We start from the raw sequence: 15282 nt of genomic DNA, 5'->3' as shown, positions 1-15282 counted from the left end.
GGACCTAAAGTTAAGCAACCAGCCTAATGACACTCAGACCACTTGGTTCTCATATCTAATGATGATAGTCTCCTACATGTAAATACTACATGTAAATGTCGTGCGTTAATTAATGTAAGTTAACTTATCGCTACTATTCGTGTTGAACAATTGTTGTTATTCACTAACTGTTCAGTTGAATGACATTTATTCGATGTTTAGCAAGTCACAGTTTCATATGCTGGTATTTTTGTTCTGGTTTTCACTGTTCAGGGGGGTGGGGGACACGGGAACTCAATGCAAGTATATCCACCCCTAGCTAAGTACACGGCAAACCCACCCGACAATAAAGTTACCATAATAAATACAATTTAAAAAATGGAATTTTTTACTTAAAGAAAGAAAAAGATATAGGTAGTCGGTTTTTACATAGAAATTTCATAACCAAAAACAAGCAATACAAACGAAGAAAATGTTAAGGTTCTCAGACATGATGATTATGAAGGTGGTGTCATTATTAATTATTACTATTGCAGATTAGTGAAGTTCCTTGATGTATTAAAAAAAAATTCTAACAAAAGCCATGTCATTACAACTTAGGAATTTTTAAAATATTATATATTGTTAATTGATTAGATATTTCAAGATGATTGCATCCCGAAAAATTATTTAGAAATAATCTAGATTTAAACACATGGAAAAAGAAGATGAAAACGTTACGTTATGTTCAGTGTAAAAAAATAATTATACACTTGATAATGATATGATTGATTCAAATGAGAATTGTCGTCCCTAGTAATACAAACTAAAACAAAGATATAAAATCAAGAAAAGGAAAAATAATTTCGCAAAAAGGCATGGAAAGACATACATCGACGTCTAAGCAATTATAAAAATATACATGATCAGAGAAAAGAAATATTTTTAAGTTAACACTATGCTAGCCTATATATTATATAATTTATATCAAGTTGTCTCATTGTATGCTGTCGATTACTTCGTAGAAGTGGTTTTCTTTGTCATTCTGGTGTTTCCTTAATTTTTTACAGATAACTGAAAAACAAAGGAAAAGCTTATTGCTCAAAAGTTCAAATGTGACAAATCCTACATTGCGAATTTTGTGTCGACATTTTTTTAGCATAACACATTTTCCTTACATTTATATATATATATATAATTAAAAGCTAATAAATCTATAATATAAACCAGAAAGTAAATCTTATGTATGTAGGCTTACGCATGTATGTATGTATGTATGTATGCATGTTCTTATCTATGTATGTGTGTCCGAATGAAAATCTCTCGTAGGCTAGATCTAGAATTAGAACTAATTTTAAGACGATAGATCTATACAACACTTTTACAAATATTCACTATTTATAGTAACAAACGTTGGAGTTTTTTTTAGTAGGGGAGATAACTATTGGCCGAATTTTTAACACATTTATGTAAATGGTTATATATTTTTTGTCAAAAAAATTGTTTTTCTAAGTTAAATAAGTTCAGTCATACTAACTACTACATTTACACAATTTTTTTTTAAAGAGAAAAATCTATTTAGTATGCATATAAGTTGGACATAATTGAAAACAACAATTAATAATTAGGTTTTTATATATTGTAGCCATAAGTCGTAGAACACTTAACTAAAAGCAATTTTTTTTTTTTTCGACGTAAATATGTTTTTCTCGAGGATTTGAATAACAGATTGACCCTTTACAAAACAATTAGATCAATAAGATATTCTTTATAAGACATTAGTTAGGCCAGGGTCACATCTAACTTCACATTCACTTTCACCTATCCTTTGGTCTGCTCGACTGTGGGGCACCACACAAGATCTGTCAACCTTCTTTCTACATTATTCACTGTCATTCTTCTTTGATAGAATTTCATTATGATGTTCTTTCTGAAATTATTGTAACATGCCTTTTTACTTGCCTGGGCGGACCACTTCGGGGGCCGATTTTGAGTTTGTGTTTCCACACAAACTGTCTTTGTAACCTTGTTTTTTAATACACAAAATCAGTGACTATATCAGTGACACGCGAATTAAGACCCGCGGCCCGTTGGTAATATATGGCTAGTAAAAATAAAGCTAATATAAAGGTAAGCTCTCCAACTAAAAGTTTAAAATATAAAAAGATATAAAGATATAGTTTATTTAACCTACCAAGTTTATGCACAATGAAACCTAATAAAACAACTATAAGGCAAATAAAGGCGATCACAATGACTGTATTCTCCTTTACTAAAGCTAATGATTCAGATGGTGTTTGATCAGGTGGGGTATCTGACAAAAAAGACAAAGCAATTAGTTTTATTTAACTGTTATATAATAAAAAAAATTATCTATCTATCTATCTATCTATCTATCTATCTATCTATCTATCATCTATCTATCTATCTATCTATCTATCATCTATCTATCTATCTATCTATCTATCTATCTATCTATCTATCTATCTATCTATCTATCTATCTATCTATCTATCATCTATCTATCTATCTATCTATCTATCTATCTATCTATCTATCTATATATCTATCTATCTATCTATCTATCTATCTATCTATCAATCTATCTTGTCACATATATGTGTGTGTGTGAGCAAAGTTAATTATTTTATTAGTTGTTTTAACGGCTCACCAACAGACTTGACAGTGTACAGACAAAGAGTAGGAATAGTGTGACACTTAGATGTATAGCTTGTAGGGCGACTCGATACCCGTAGTTCGGGACAGACATGGATGATTTAGTAGCGTTAGTTTAGGAGTGGGTTAGGGTCTCCCCTATATAGAGAGAGTGTTTAGGTCAGTCGGGACACAGCGCCATGTAGTGTTAGCAGGGGCGTGTGTCGTGTGCTAGGCGCTTTCTGGTGAACGACACATACAGACATTGGGAGCAAGTCGCCGAGGCTGGCTCGCGATCTTGGCCCCAAGAGGTGTGAGTTGTTTGCCAGAGACAACATGTAGGAATTATTTCTAAGGGACCAGGGTAAGAACAAATGTTTTTATTAGTCATAGCATTAGATGTCAGTTGATTATGAATATAAAGAATGGCGCTTTAGCGAGTTGTTAGCGATATTTTGATTATTTGTCTATTTAGAGTGACAGTCGTAGTGACAGTCTGAGTGGCAGCCATGAGTCGCATTCATAGTCAGAGTCAGTCAGAGTCCGAGGGGTAGACGGCAGTCTGGGTAGCAGTCTTAAGCATGTGACAGTCTAGGCGTAGAGACACAGAATAGATGTTAGTGACAGTGGTGAAGACCGGTCAGCAAGACAATGAACAACATGCAGTGATTGGCATCAGATGACATGGACAGCGGTACTGAACTCTAATGCAGTCTGCAGCGCTGGATCCAGTGAATGGAGGATAAAGTTGCCGTGATGGTCTGATTGGCATGGGTGATAAATTGATGTATTGTTGATTATGTCTTTATTGTTTAATATATTAACAGATACAATAGTTCTATTAGTATATAGTATTGAAGCCACTTGTCTTATGTTATTATTTTATGTTATTCATAATATATGTTTGTAGTTATCAATTCATTTCATAAATCAATCATTACAATTATTACATTATTTATTAGGTCCATCGATGCCCTATTTAGAATATTAAATATTAGTTTTAATTAGAGAGTTTGAGTTTATGAGTATTTCATTATGTGGTCATTGATGTTGTGACATTGTTGTTATTAGTTAATTTAAAACACATTCCAAGTACTCTAATAATCATGCAGAGAAAGTAATTGCACGCACCAAGAGTGAGAGTCATCACTAGACGAATAGAGCCAATGTAATAATGCTGGTATTTATATTAGAGATGAGGTAAAATGAGGTTGATCGTGATTAAACAATTATATGATATCAGATTTGGTTACTCGTATACAACTATATGCCCCGCACACCCTCCCACACTAATGCCGGGTAGCTATAAACACAGCGATCATGTTCCAGGAACGGTTTTGGGTGGCTAGCCTTAACAGGTTGACCATCTGACGTGCACAGGACAATTACTAATATTTGTAATTTCGCAATTTTTTTCATTTACCTCACAACACAAAAATCAATTTAAAAAAACCCAATTAGTTAAATAGCAATTTGTAATTAATTATATTGTTTGGTATGTCAAAGAAGGGAAAAAAAGCTATTGACTGAAGAGATGGTATAAGCTGAATTACCTCCCTTTATATTAGGCTGCCGTCTCGAGATTAATAAATAAAAACATGGAATAGAAACAATAGAAAACTATGCAATCTTCCTTGCTCATATACTTTTCGCTAGCAGAGTGGTTACCGCGTTGGTCTGAGAAGGCTTTAGCCCAAGAGTTCGAATTCAGGTAGTTCCCTTATATATATATATATATATATATATATATATATAAATGCTTTTTTATTAGTATAAATCTATATGAGTTGTAATTAATTGACTAATCCGAAATAATATATACAAGTAATATAAGTTACTTGTTTATTGTTCAAAACTAATTGATACACGTACGCTCAATATAAGCTTCTTTCCTTAAAAAAGTCAATTTAAAATGTTTTTCTTGTTTCGTAGCAGAAGACAGAGCTTATCTATATGAATCGCGTAGATGCTTACTACCAACCTGTTATTAAGTAATATATATTGTACGTCTTAGAGCTCTCTAAAGGGCCCCTGTTCACCTTCATGTGTTCCGCCTCGTTTACAGAAGAGACATTAGTCATATACGTCGATTTTTTTTTCAGCTCTATATAGTCATTTATAAGATGATAGTCTGCACCTAAAATGTATACAAACAAGTCACATAGAGTAAATTAATAAATCGATGTTGTTTTAAATCACTGGCAGATCTGTAGCTACCAACACCTGACAAACCCTTCCTTGTTATTTATACGGGAGTGGAATGCGTGCATATTTTTTTTACGTGCTATTAATTTTTAGTTAGGAAACATTTTAAATATGGTATAGATGCTTTTGAATAACTAGATTTTTGTAAATACAATTAGTAATCATTGTGGTTTTCGCATGTGAAACCTTAGCCGTTAAACTTTGCTTAATTTCACTAAGATGAGAGAAAACTAAAATGTACCGAAAGAGTTACGTCAAAGACTCATGAGACCCTTGTAATTTCTATTACACAAACAAGCAAAATAAAAAAAATACTTTAGAAAAATAAAGCTTATACTAAATGTATCATATAGTTTGGATGGCTGCCTGGTCGTGCGGTTAGCGCGCTGGACTGTCGTTCGGATTTATCGACGGTCGAGGGTTCAAACCCTGCCCGCTGCCATCCCCCGTCGTCCTTCGGGAGGTTTGGACTAGGAAGTAAACTATCTTCAACTCTGAAGGAACATCCGAAACATGTAAAACATTTTACAAACATTTTACATCAGTTATGAAATTACATTTGTAATAAATCTAGATTAACAATAATAAATCTGTATGATGGAAATATTTTTTACCAATTGTTTTTGATTGGGACAAATACATGACTTTAGCTTTCTAAATACGCTTTGATACATGTATTGCCAGTTGGAAAGGGATAGGGGTAGAAAGAACGGGGCATCTGGGTGATCGCTTTTAAAATGTATTAAAAAACGGAAAGACTTGAATTCGAACTTGTAAGCTAATATCTCATGCTTCTGAAACCAACGCGGTCCCCAATCTGATAGCGAAGAGTCTATGAACGTGGAAGATTGTAGAGTTATCTATTGTTTGTATTTCATGTTTGTGTTCACTAAGTCACAGACGACAATCTCTAAAGTTGACCAATTCAGCTTATACCAACACTTCAATCAAGTAATAATTATTTCCCTTATTTTCGAACAAATATTTTATTACCAATAGTTAATTTTTAAAATTGATTTTGTGTTGTTTGATAACAGAAAACAAAGTATTTAAAAAATTCAACTTAATCCGATATTGTGTGTGGAAGAAATAACGTGTACAAACATTTAACCATATAGACAGACAGACATAGTTGATATTAGCTTTGTAATATATATATCAAAAGTTAAGCATTTATTATTCAGTGTTCAAATCCCTACAGTTAGAAAAAAAGGTAAGAACACAAAACACATAGGTTTGATAAGTTTACGAAAATGTATTAACTATGCTTGGGATGTAATGAAAAGCTAGAAGATGGTATGAGGTCAACGAGACATAATGTTTGTAACTTTTATTCTTTTGATGTAGCTAATGCACATATTGCAAAGCATTTGGTGTTGTTGTTTTTTTGTAAATTTATTCTTTTACAAACAAAAAATGTCTTAACCTAATTTTATTATTAGTGATTGTAATGCTGGAATTGCAATAAGTGAAATTATTTACTTATCAGTTTGTAGAACATTGATTTCACCTCTCCAAAGTTCAAGTCCTGCAAAGTATTAGTGACGTTAGGGTACATTGTGATGTTAACATGCACGTCGTTTAGAGATGTATTCGAAATGTCAATAGATACATGACAAGCTGTCCGAAAATATGAGCTTGTACCTTCCACAAAGATTTCGTGTGTGTGGTCTATGCTTGCTAGACGATTGCCTATATCCTTATGAAAATGAATAAACATCATTTAAATGAGTAAACTGTGAAAAACAAGATAACTATATTCAGAGAGGATAATTTTTTTTTAATATATACATTCTACATATGATAAAGCTGCTAATCTCTCTCTCTTTCTTTCACTCTCTCCCTCTCTCTTGCTCTCTCTCCCTCTCCCTTGCTCTCTCTCTTTCTCTCTCTCACTCTTTATATATAAATATTTATATATTAACATATATATTATATACCTTTGAAAACTGAGCTACACATGCAGCTTCTGGGAATACTTTGTTGGTGCTGCAATTAATGTCAAATCTTCCACCATTGACTTTACTATGACACAAGATGTCTTGTGGTTTTACTATAGTTAAATAAATCATATTTTTAAAAATAGTTAAAAGCCTTTTTGAGCTTAATACCCCATGACCAAAATGTGAAAAAGATCTTTACTCAGTGGATTGGTAGACCCTGGTAAACGATATTTAACTCATTAAAATACAATTATGCTTTCAAAAAACAAAAGCCCTTATATTGTATCATTTTCTTTCAATAATTATAAAAATAATACTAGTACTACTACTACTATTAATAATAATTAAATACTAAACCAATAATGTTTTTACTTTTAATAGGTATACACTAGCAATGATATAATGATTTGAAATACGGAATACTTTTGCGAAATTTTATGCCTTTAGTATGTTCAAGTAGGCAAGTTGTTTTTTTTCTGAGAGGGGTGGGAAAGGGAGAAGATTACCATGCTGCATTTTCAGAGGCAACATAGAGAAACGTTGCTCAGTCTGTATTCAAACTTGAGGTCTCGAGCCTCTATGATAGAAAGCCGATGCATTCGCCGCTGAGCTATACTACTACTTATTAAAGTATTAGGTGTTAATTTTAGTTTCAGTTTTGTATCCGGCGATCTAATTTTCTACGCAAATCTTATCTCCCACTAGCTAAAAACTGTCTCTGTATACAACTAAATTTATTAATTACGACTAATTGATAAAATAATTAGTTCATTTTTCGATTGATTCATGTATTGTCAGTGACAATAATATTTTGCAAAATTTCAACTTGATCTTTAAAAGAAAAGTGGGAGAAATAATGTACAAAATTTCTACCAGGCAGAAAAATGAAAATATCAAGCAGTGACTTGGATAGAATTTCCATTCCCAACCAGCGTCTTCTTGTGTCTACATTCTAACTCAGGCTAAAGGCTGTACTGTCCTTTTTATAAAAATTAGTTTTCAGTAATATTTAAATACACAGGTGGGCAACCTTTTTCTATCAAGGGCTGAATTTTTAAAAAATTGAAGGAAGGGGGGGGGCGCCAATATATATATGAAGCTGTGAGGGGAAAGTCGAACGAGTCCTTTGAGGCCGACCACTCTACTTAAATGAAAAAGAAACACTTCCTTATTCAAAAGGCAGCATTTAACTTGGGAACATGGAACGTCCGCACTTTACTAGAACCAGGTAGATGTGCAAAAGTTGCCAAGGAAATGGCCAACTACAAACAACAGATCCTGGGAATGAGTGAAGTTCGATGGAACACATTGCGTGAAACAAGACTGCAATCAGGAGAAACCTTTCTCTTCTCTGGAAAGGAAAATGAGGACGATGTCCATGAACATTGTGTAGAAATATTACTAAACAAGGAGGCTTTCAAAGTCTTTTAGAATGGGAACTAGTTTCAGAACGAATAATTAGAGCCAAATTGTTTGTAAGTTTAAAAAAGTTCACATAATTATGTGCTATGCTCCCACCAAACTTGCAAAGGATACTGACAAAATAACATTTTATGACCATTTGCAAAGTATAGTTGACAAAATACCTATAAGAGATGTTTTGATCGTCATGGGAGACTTGAATGCCAAAGTGGGAAGTGACAACTGAGAGAGAGAGAAAAGTATGGGCATTCATGGACTTGGCACCATAAATGAAAATGGAGACATTTTTGCAGACTTCTGCACATTTAATGAAGGTGATAGGAGGCAGCACCCCCCCCCCCTAAAAAATGCCACTAAGTGACATGTGTCTTACCAGACAATAAGACAGAGATCAAATCGACCACATTATCATACGTCGCAACTGGAGAAACACATTACTAGATGTACGAAACAGAAGAGGAGCAGATATTGGCTCAGACCACCACCTAGTTGTTGCCAAACTAAAAATGAAGCTGGCCAGCAAAAAAACATAAATAAACAAAACAAAAGATTTGACCTAGACAAGCTCCACAACATCCAGATTTAAAAGGACTACCAACCACCCCTTTAAAATAGATTTGCTGTGCTACTAGATGAGGCCGAACAAAGCGTTGATAAATCTTGGCAAAATTAAAAGTTCAAAGAAATAATTACTGAAGTACTAAACCTTAACCCTAAGAAGAAAAAACAAGATTAGTGATGAGGCATGGAAATTTAACGAAGAGAGGAAATACACTAAACAGGCAGTTAACCAAGCAAAAACAAGAAACTACAAGCAAAAATCCAGAAACTTACAATCAGTTTCACAAAAAGTCACTTAAAGCTTAGACGGGAATAACGAGCATTGCGTGTCTAACTAAACAAACAAGCAGAAGAAGCAGAAGGTAATGGAGATATGAAAACAACTGTACAAAATCACCAAATTTCTTAGTACCAAAAGGCTAATTGGAATGTTCCAGTCCGAGACAAATATGGAAAACTTTCTTTAATAAATGAACAGCTTGAAAAATGGAAAGAATATTTTCAACAAGTGCTCAATAGACCCAAACCACTAAATCCACCAGATCCAAATGTAGGACCAACACTAGACATAAACATGGAAGAAGTAACAAAAGAATAAATAAGGAATGCACTCAAACAAATAAAGACAGATAAAGCAGCTTAAATTGACAACATACCCGGTGAGTGAAAAAAGGGCTTGCTAATAAAACCACTGATTAGTGGAGATCTATCACAGTGTGAGAAATGGCGAGGCATCAGTACCAAGCAAGATTTTCATCAAAATCCTGCTGAACAGAATAAAGGGAGCATGTGATGAACGCCTATGGGAAGAACAGGCCGGATACAGAAAAGGAAGATTTTGTGCTGGCGAAACAGCAGCATTCAGAATAATTGTAGAACAATGTGCAAAATGGCAATCTCCTCTTTATGCCACATTTGTCGACTTTGAAAAGGCTTTTGATAGTGTCGACAGATAATCCATCTGGACAGTAATAAGACATTACTGGGCATTACTAATAAAAACCTTTATGATGGTTTCACCGGCCAAGTAGCCCACTGTGGCAAGCTGTCAGATGAATTTTTATCTTATATTATACAGACGTTACTTCAAAAAAGAAGATGATTACGTCCTACGCTTCATGCATGCCAAGTCACTGGTTTTCCTGGCTAGTTCAGGCAACCCATTCCATGCTCTAATAGCACTAGGGAAAATGGAGTATTTGTACAAATTTGTCCTAGCATATGGGATTAGGAATGTGCCTTTATCTTTGTGTCTTTCTGAGTATTTTATTAAATTTTGTTTCCAGTCACAACAGGAGTCAAACAGGAATATCTTTTTTCAACACTCATGTTCCTTCTAGCATTAGATTGGGTCACAAAAGAAGCCTACTCTAATTCAGGGAAATGAATCCAATGGACTCACACAAAAGCTGGAAGATCTGGAGTTTGCTAATGACATAGTTCTATTATCACACAGACTACAGGATAGGCAAGAAAAGGTCACAGCTTTAAGTGAAGTAGGAAAAAGACTAGGCCTCAAAATAAACCACAAAAAAAGTACTTAAAGTAAACAACAAACAAATTGGAGACATAGAACTGGATTCTTAGACCATAGAACAAGTAAATAACTTTTTATACATAGTCAGTGTATCAGGTGGACAGATGAAGACATTGTACTTAGTATAAATCTAGTGCGTCAGACATTTACACAGCTAAAACCAACCTGGAAATCTCCCCACATCTCAAACAAGACTAAACTAAGAATCTTTAACTCTAATGTCAAGGCGGTCCTATTTTATGGTTTTGAAACATGGAGAACAACTGAAGCCACAACAAAATAAAAGTACAGACCTTCATCAACAGATGCCTGAGAAATATCCTAAAAATACACTGGTACGACAAAATAGAAAATAATAACAATAACTTGGCTGAGCGTATGGTTTAGGTATTGTTTTATTTAAAAAAAAGAAACTGTTTTTATTAGCCAGAGCACGAGCTCTTTCAGTTGTTACACTTACTAACAAGCCAACTCAACATTCTCAACACAGTTCTTCATAGCATTGAATAAATTCTGGCCTGAGTTTGTGTCTTGAACTGAATATTTCGAACTAATCTTCGTTTACTTTAAACTGTATTGGATGACATGAAGAGCCTATGTCTCTTTAGTTTCTTCATCAGAAGTGATACGAATCAGAAATTTAATCATTTATTTGGATATTTAAAATATTTAATTTTAGTAAGCCTACTTTTTTTTTTTAATATGTATTAATATGTATTTTCTGTGAGCTGAAAAAATATAACAAAGGCCGAATACGGTGCGCGGTACGTAATTTGCCCACCCCTGTTTTAATACCATTTTTATAGCCCTTCAAATATTTAAGCATAAAATAATTAAAAGGAATGAATTTTAGGATATATCAACATGTAGAATTGTGTCCTTTCATTGTCGTGATTAGAAGAAAAAAAATAATTGAGATCTTCGTCATGTGTTATGGCACGATTACGAATTATTTATTTGTTTCGGAAATAGGGGGAAGTTTTAACGTGACTAGTAATAATAAGGATAGGTTTTTAGGTAGAACGTATATCAGCCGATGTAAACAGACTACTTTCAGGACGCCTTAGAGATAAGAAGCCTTTTATGAACGTAGAGAATTATCTGACATTCGACTGTTCCCTTCAATGCTATTAAACTTGTTCGACATTCAGTATCAGCGTCGACTAACTTTTATTGATTATTCGGCCTTTCGCCGGTTTTATTGGATTACGTATTACGTTGAGTGTTTAATCACGGTTACCTCCATTTGGTTTATGTGCGTTAGACACTGCGTAAGTGCCTAACACATGGAATTTATTACAAGATTATACAAGAACTGAACAAGTTCGAGAAATTAATTCTGCTAGAAGGAATGACAGTTTGTTCTTTAATCACGCGAATAAAGTTTAAACTCCATATTATTGTGATGACAGTAATAAGCTAATGCCAAATGCCAAGGTAAATATTCTTTTAAGATTACAAGTAGTTTGTTATTGGCGTCGAAATCAACATCTGTTCAAAGTGATACATAAAATAAATTTATCAAGGTGTCCATTTTTTTATTTTTAATATGTTTTAAAATGTTTTACGATATAAAAACTAGTTAAAATAACAAAAAAATGTATCTTACCCAATTATCTTACCAAATGTTTTCAGGTAACAACTGAGCTCGGGAGAATAGAGTGATCTACCATTATGCAAATATCTGGTGCTCCACATTCCTTGATCGCGCCGCGTGACACTCTTAATTGTGAGTTTGACAGACACGTTTCCGTCACTTTCTCTGAACACATCTGTTTTCGCAGAGGTCTTGAAGTAGTCTATGAACTGTAAGTCCTCATCGCCAATGGACATCACCAGTTTATTTTTCATTATTTGAAATTCAGACAGGCCAAACATGCTTGGAAACATTACAAAACCAAAACTGTAGACTTTAGTTTCTTCAGCAGGCCTGCATATTTCCATAGCTGAAATCGGATTGCAAACCTTGAGAAATCCACTTTAGGAGATGCAAAAATGATTTAAAGACTGAAAGGGGCATTTTAAATGTTTTATGACTTTCAATAATTAACCCGTTTTAGTTTGGAACGATTATATTTATTTTAAGTTTACTAAAACAGTTTTAGAGCTGAAAGAGGGGGAAATTACAATGATCAAAATTCGTGACTTGTTAATTTTGTGTTGTCCGTCTGTCTGTCCGTCCGTCCCGTTTAGATTTCGTAAACTAGAACAGATATTAAAAATTCGACACTATGATGTTTAAGACCTTTCAAAATTCTGATGCAACGGCTGCTTTCTTTCTTATCAGAAAGCGAATTTTTTTTTTTAAATCAACTATGCAATTAGATTTTTTTTCATAAAAATACACCATTTTGACAACTTTTCAATATTAATATTAAAAAAACACGGAAGACATTTATGCAATCAGTCTTATACTTTTGTCAGTTTTTTTTTTTTATTATATTACTAAATCAAGTAATTTCTGTCATACTATTTATCTACATTTACAAACCAAAAAATGTGTCATTTTTAAAGAGAAAATGCCTATTTATTATGTATATATGTTAAATGGAATAACAACAATTATTAACTAGTGGTAGTAGCGTTTTACATTACACACATGCGCACTGCGGTTCACCCACTACATAAATCAATCAACTAAAGGGATTTTTTTTTTCGTTGTGTTTTGTGGTACTGAATATGCTCCTTTTACAAAGCAATTAGATCTAGATGAATTAGAAAATCATTCAATAACATCAGGCCACGTTTACATTAAACTTTATCTTCACCTATTCCTTAGACTGTTGGCCCATTGTGTTACCACGCATGATCTGTCAACCGTTACTCTTAGTCTCTTGCCTTTGATAGAATTTCATTCAGTGATTGGCTTGTCAATTCTTTAACGCTGTCTTCTCCCAAACTCCATCTCTGACTTTCTCTTTATCTTCTTCCGGATACTGCTTCCTGAAAGGTTTTTGCAAGCCCTGAGGACCTTGTGAAGTGGCCACTGAGTTTAAGTCTACATTAATTGACAGTTTTTTTCTTGTCTCCACGGAAATTCTTTCTGAAACTATTGAAACCTTTTTAACTGCTTGAGTGGACCACTTCGAGGACTGATTTATAGTTTGCGTTTTCACACAATTTGTCTTTGTAACCTTGTTATTGTGATCTAGCTTAAACAACTCATAAAAGCACATTTACTTACTATCTGTGCATTGAAGATAAACATTTTGTCTCATTTGATTATGAGATATTAAAATGTTTTGAACTAAAATTTAATTCGTTAATGAAAGAAGCGTCATTGACATGTGACTTTAATAAATCTGTAATATATCGAATTTCAGTTATTATCTTATCATATATACTTCGTTTATCTATAATTAAAACAAATCTATAATTAAAACAAATTAAAGTAAATGTAGTCTAACTCAAATCGCAAATGAATCTAAACTGGGAATACATTTTACTTTTACTTGTAATTAACTGTTTAAAACTTTTGAAAGACAAACAAAAAGTATTTTTTAAATTAATAAGCTTAGATATTTTTGGACACAATTTCTGGTAATTAAAAAAAGCATATACTATAAATATAAAAAAGCCAACGCTTAATATTGTAGACTTTCTAACAATGTAAAATAATAAGCTTAACTAGTTTTAATGACATATATCTGACATCTGACAACCAGTCCATCTACTGGCTCTCACGTGCGGCTCAAATATTGGCTCTAGCGGGACTGTTATCATTGAAAGAAAGTCGATGGAGGGAAACTGGAGCCCAAACCAGTAAGCTTCAGGGAAGAGGGGCTCATCAGCCCCGGCTGACTAACCAGCTAGAGGAAGGAAAAACTCTGAATTTATTACTATGCAATCTTAAGAAAAAAAAAACCCTGAGAGGATAAAAAAGTTGGAGCTAGCGATAATCAGGCAGTTTGCGATCTACGACGCCGTTAGTTTCAATCGGTGTTGTTACTTGCAATTTCCTTGGACACATCTGATGCGTAGAGAGGTTGAGTGGGAGACGGCTGTATAAATGACATCAACTCAATCACAGCTAAGGTATTTATATTATTTGACGACTGAAGGAGGCCATAAAATAATAATATAAATGCTAAATTACTTCCAAAAGAAATTAATTTAAATGCTTTACAAACCTTCGGTCATAACAGGAAACATACAGTTGGCAAATGCACAGAGAAACAGTACTTTCATTTTAAGCTTGTTTCAAACCTTTTTTTTCAATGCATGGTTTAATCTGGGTTTTATTCTGTGCAACTGACACTTGGCCAATACCTGTATTTATACCATTATTGATTGACCATTTCAATAAGCAAATCAAGACGATTTATTTTCCATTTTTTACAGAAAAAAATTAGCAAAGATTTAAAAATACATTTGGCATTTCTTTGAAAAAAAATTTTATTCAGTTCTTATCTTTTCTAAACTAGTCACTTCCTTAGTGAGAGCTAAAGTATTTACTTGACACCGTTATCAGTTAAAGTTACCTGTTTTCATACAAACAAAGACGTAGGCTTCTATTGAAAGCCTCACATTATGCCAAGTTACTATTAAGTTTTTGAATCATCATACAAAGAAACTATTGTGTTTACTATCGGTTAAATCACAGCCAGCTATTAAAGTGTTAAAAACGTTAGTCCATTCATTCAATTGTAGAAGACATAGCCTTAGACCGCACTAGTTGGAGAGAGACGGTGACCAGGAAAGCTATGGACAGCGAGGAAACACATAGTCTTAGACCGCACTAGTTGGAGAGAGACGGTGACCAGGAAAGCTATGGACAGCGAGGAAACACCTAGCCTTAGACCGCACTAGTTGGAGAGAGACGGTGACCAAGAAAGCTATTGACAGCGAGGAAACATGGGCCCCAGCTCTGGAAGAAAAGCTTAACACACGGAAAATGGCAATCTCCTCCACCACCAAAGCGAAATCCACCTTGACCGGCAATATATGTGGACGGGAGTGTATCTCCAAAAAAAAGTCTCCACAGCAAATAAAACAGTGTTC

The 15282-nt window shown here is 33.8% G+C and overlaps 1 protein-coding gene across 2 annotated transcripts; it reads right to left on the bottom strand.

The window, feature by feature from the left end:
• Positions 1-397: 397 nt before the first annotated feature.
• Positions 398-14529, bottom strand: LOC129922950 (uncharacterized). 2 transcript variants are annotated; one of them, XM_056011295.1, is made up of 7 exons: positions 14412-14529; positions 11904-12227; positions 6759-6871; positions 6301-6517; positions 4595-4750; positions 2153-2272; positions 398-1032 (listed from the first exon to the last, which is right to left on the bottom strand). In XM_056011295.1, exons 1-7 carry the CDS (start codon positions 14467-14469, stop codon positions 956-958), a joined length of 1065 nt encoding a protein of 354 aa, XP_055867270.1. In that variant the 5' UTR covers positions 14470-14529; the 3' UTR covers positions 398-955. The 2 variants fall into 2 exon arrangements, with proteins under 2 accessions (XP_055867270.1, XP_055867271.1); XM_056011296.1 differs by lacking the exon at positions 4595-4750.
• Positions 14530-15282: the final 753 nt, after the last annotated feature.

This window comes from Biomphalaria glabrata, chromosome 14, assembly GCF_947242115.1.
Source record: "Biomphalaria glabrata chromosome 14, xgBioGlab47.1, whole genome shotgun sequence".
NCBI lineage: Eukaryota > Metazoa > Mollusca > Gastropoda > Planorbidae > Biomphalaria > Biomphalaria glabrata.
Note: the sequence above shows the minus strand (reverse complement) of the source record. Positions and strands in the feature narration are given on the sequence as shown.

Excerpts from the sequence above, each read along its gene's own strand:
- LOC129922950 (XM_056011295.1), bottom strand. The coding sequence starts at position 14,469 with ATGAAAGTACTGTTTCTCTGTGCATTTGCCAACTGTATGTTTCCTGTT. Across the intron at positions 4,751-6,300 it reads AATGTTCTACAAACTGATAA|GTGCAGACTATCATCTTATA; the intron begins GTAAATAATTTC and ends TATACATTTTAG. Across the intron at positions 2,273-4,594 it reads TATATATTACTTAATAACAG|ATACCCCACCTGATCAAACA; the intron begins GTTGGTAGTAAG and ends CTTTTTTGTCAG.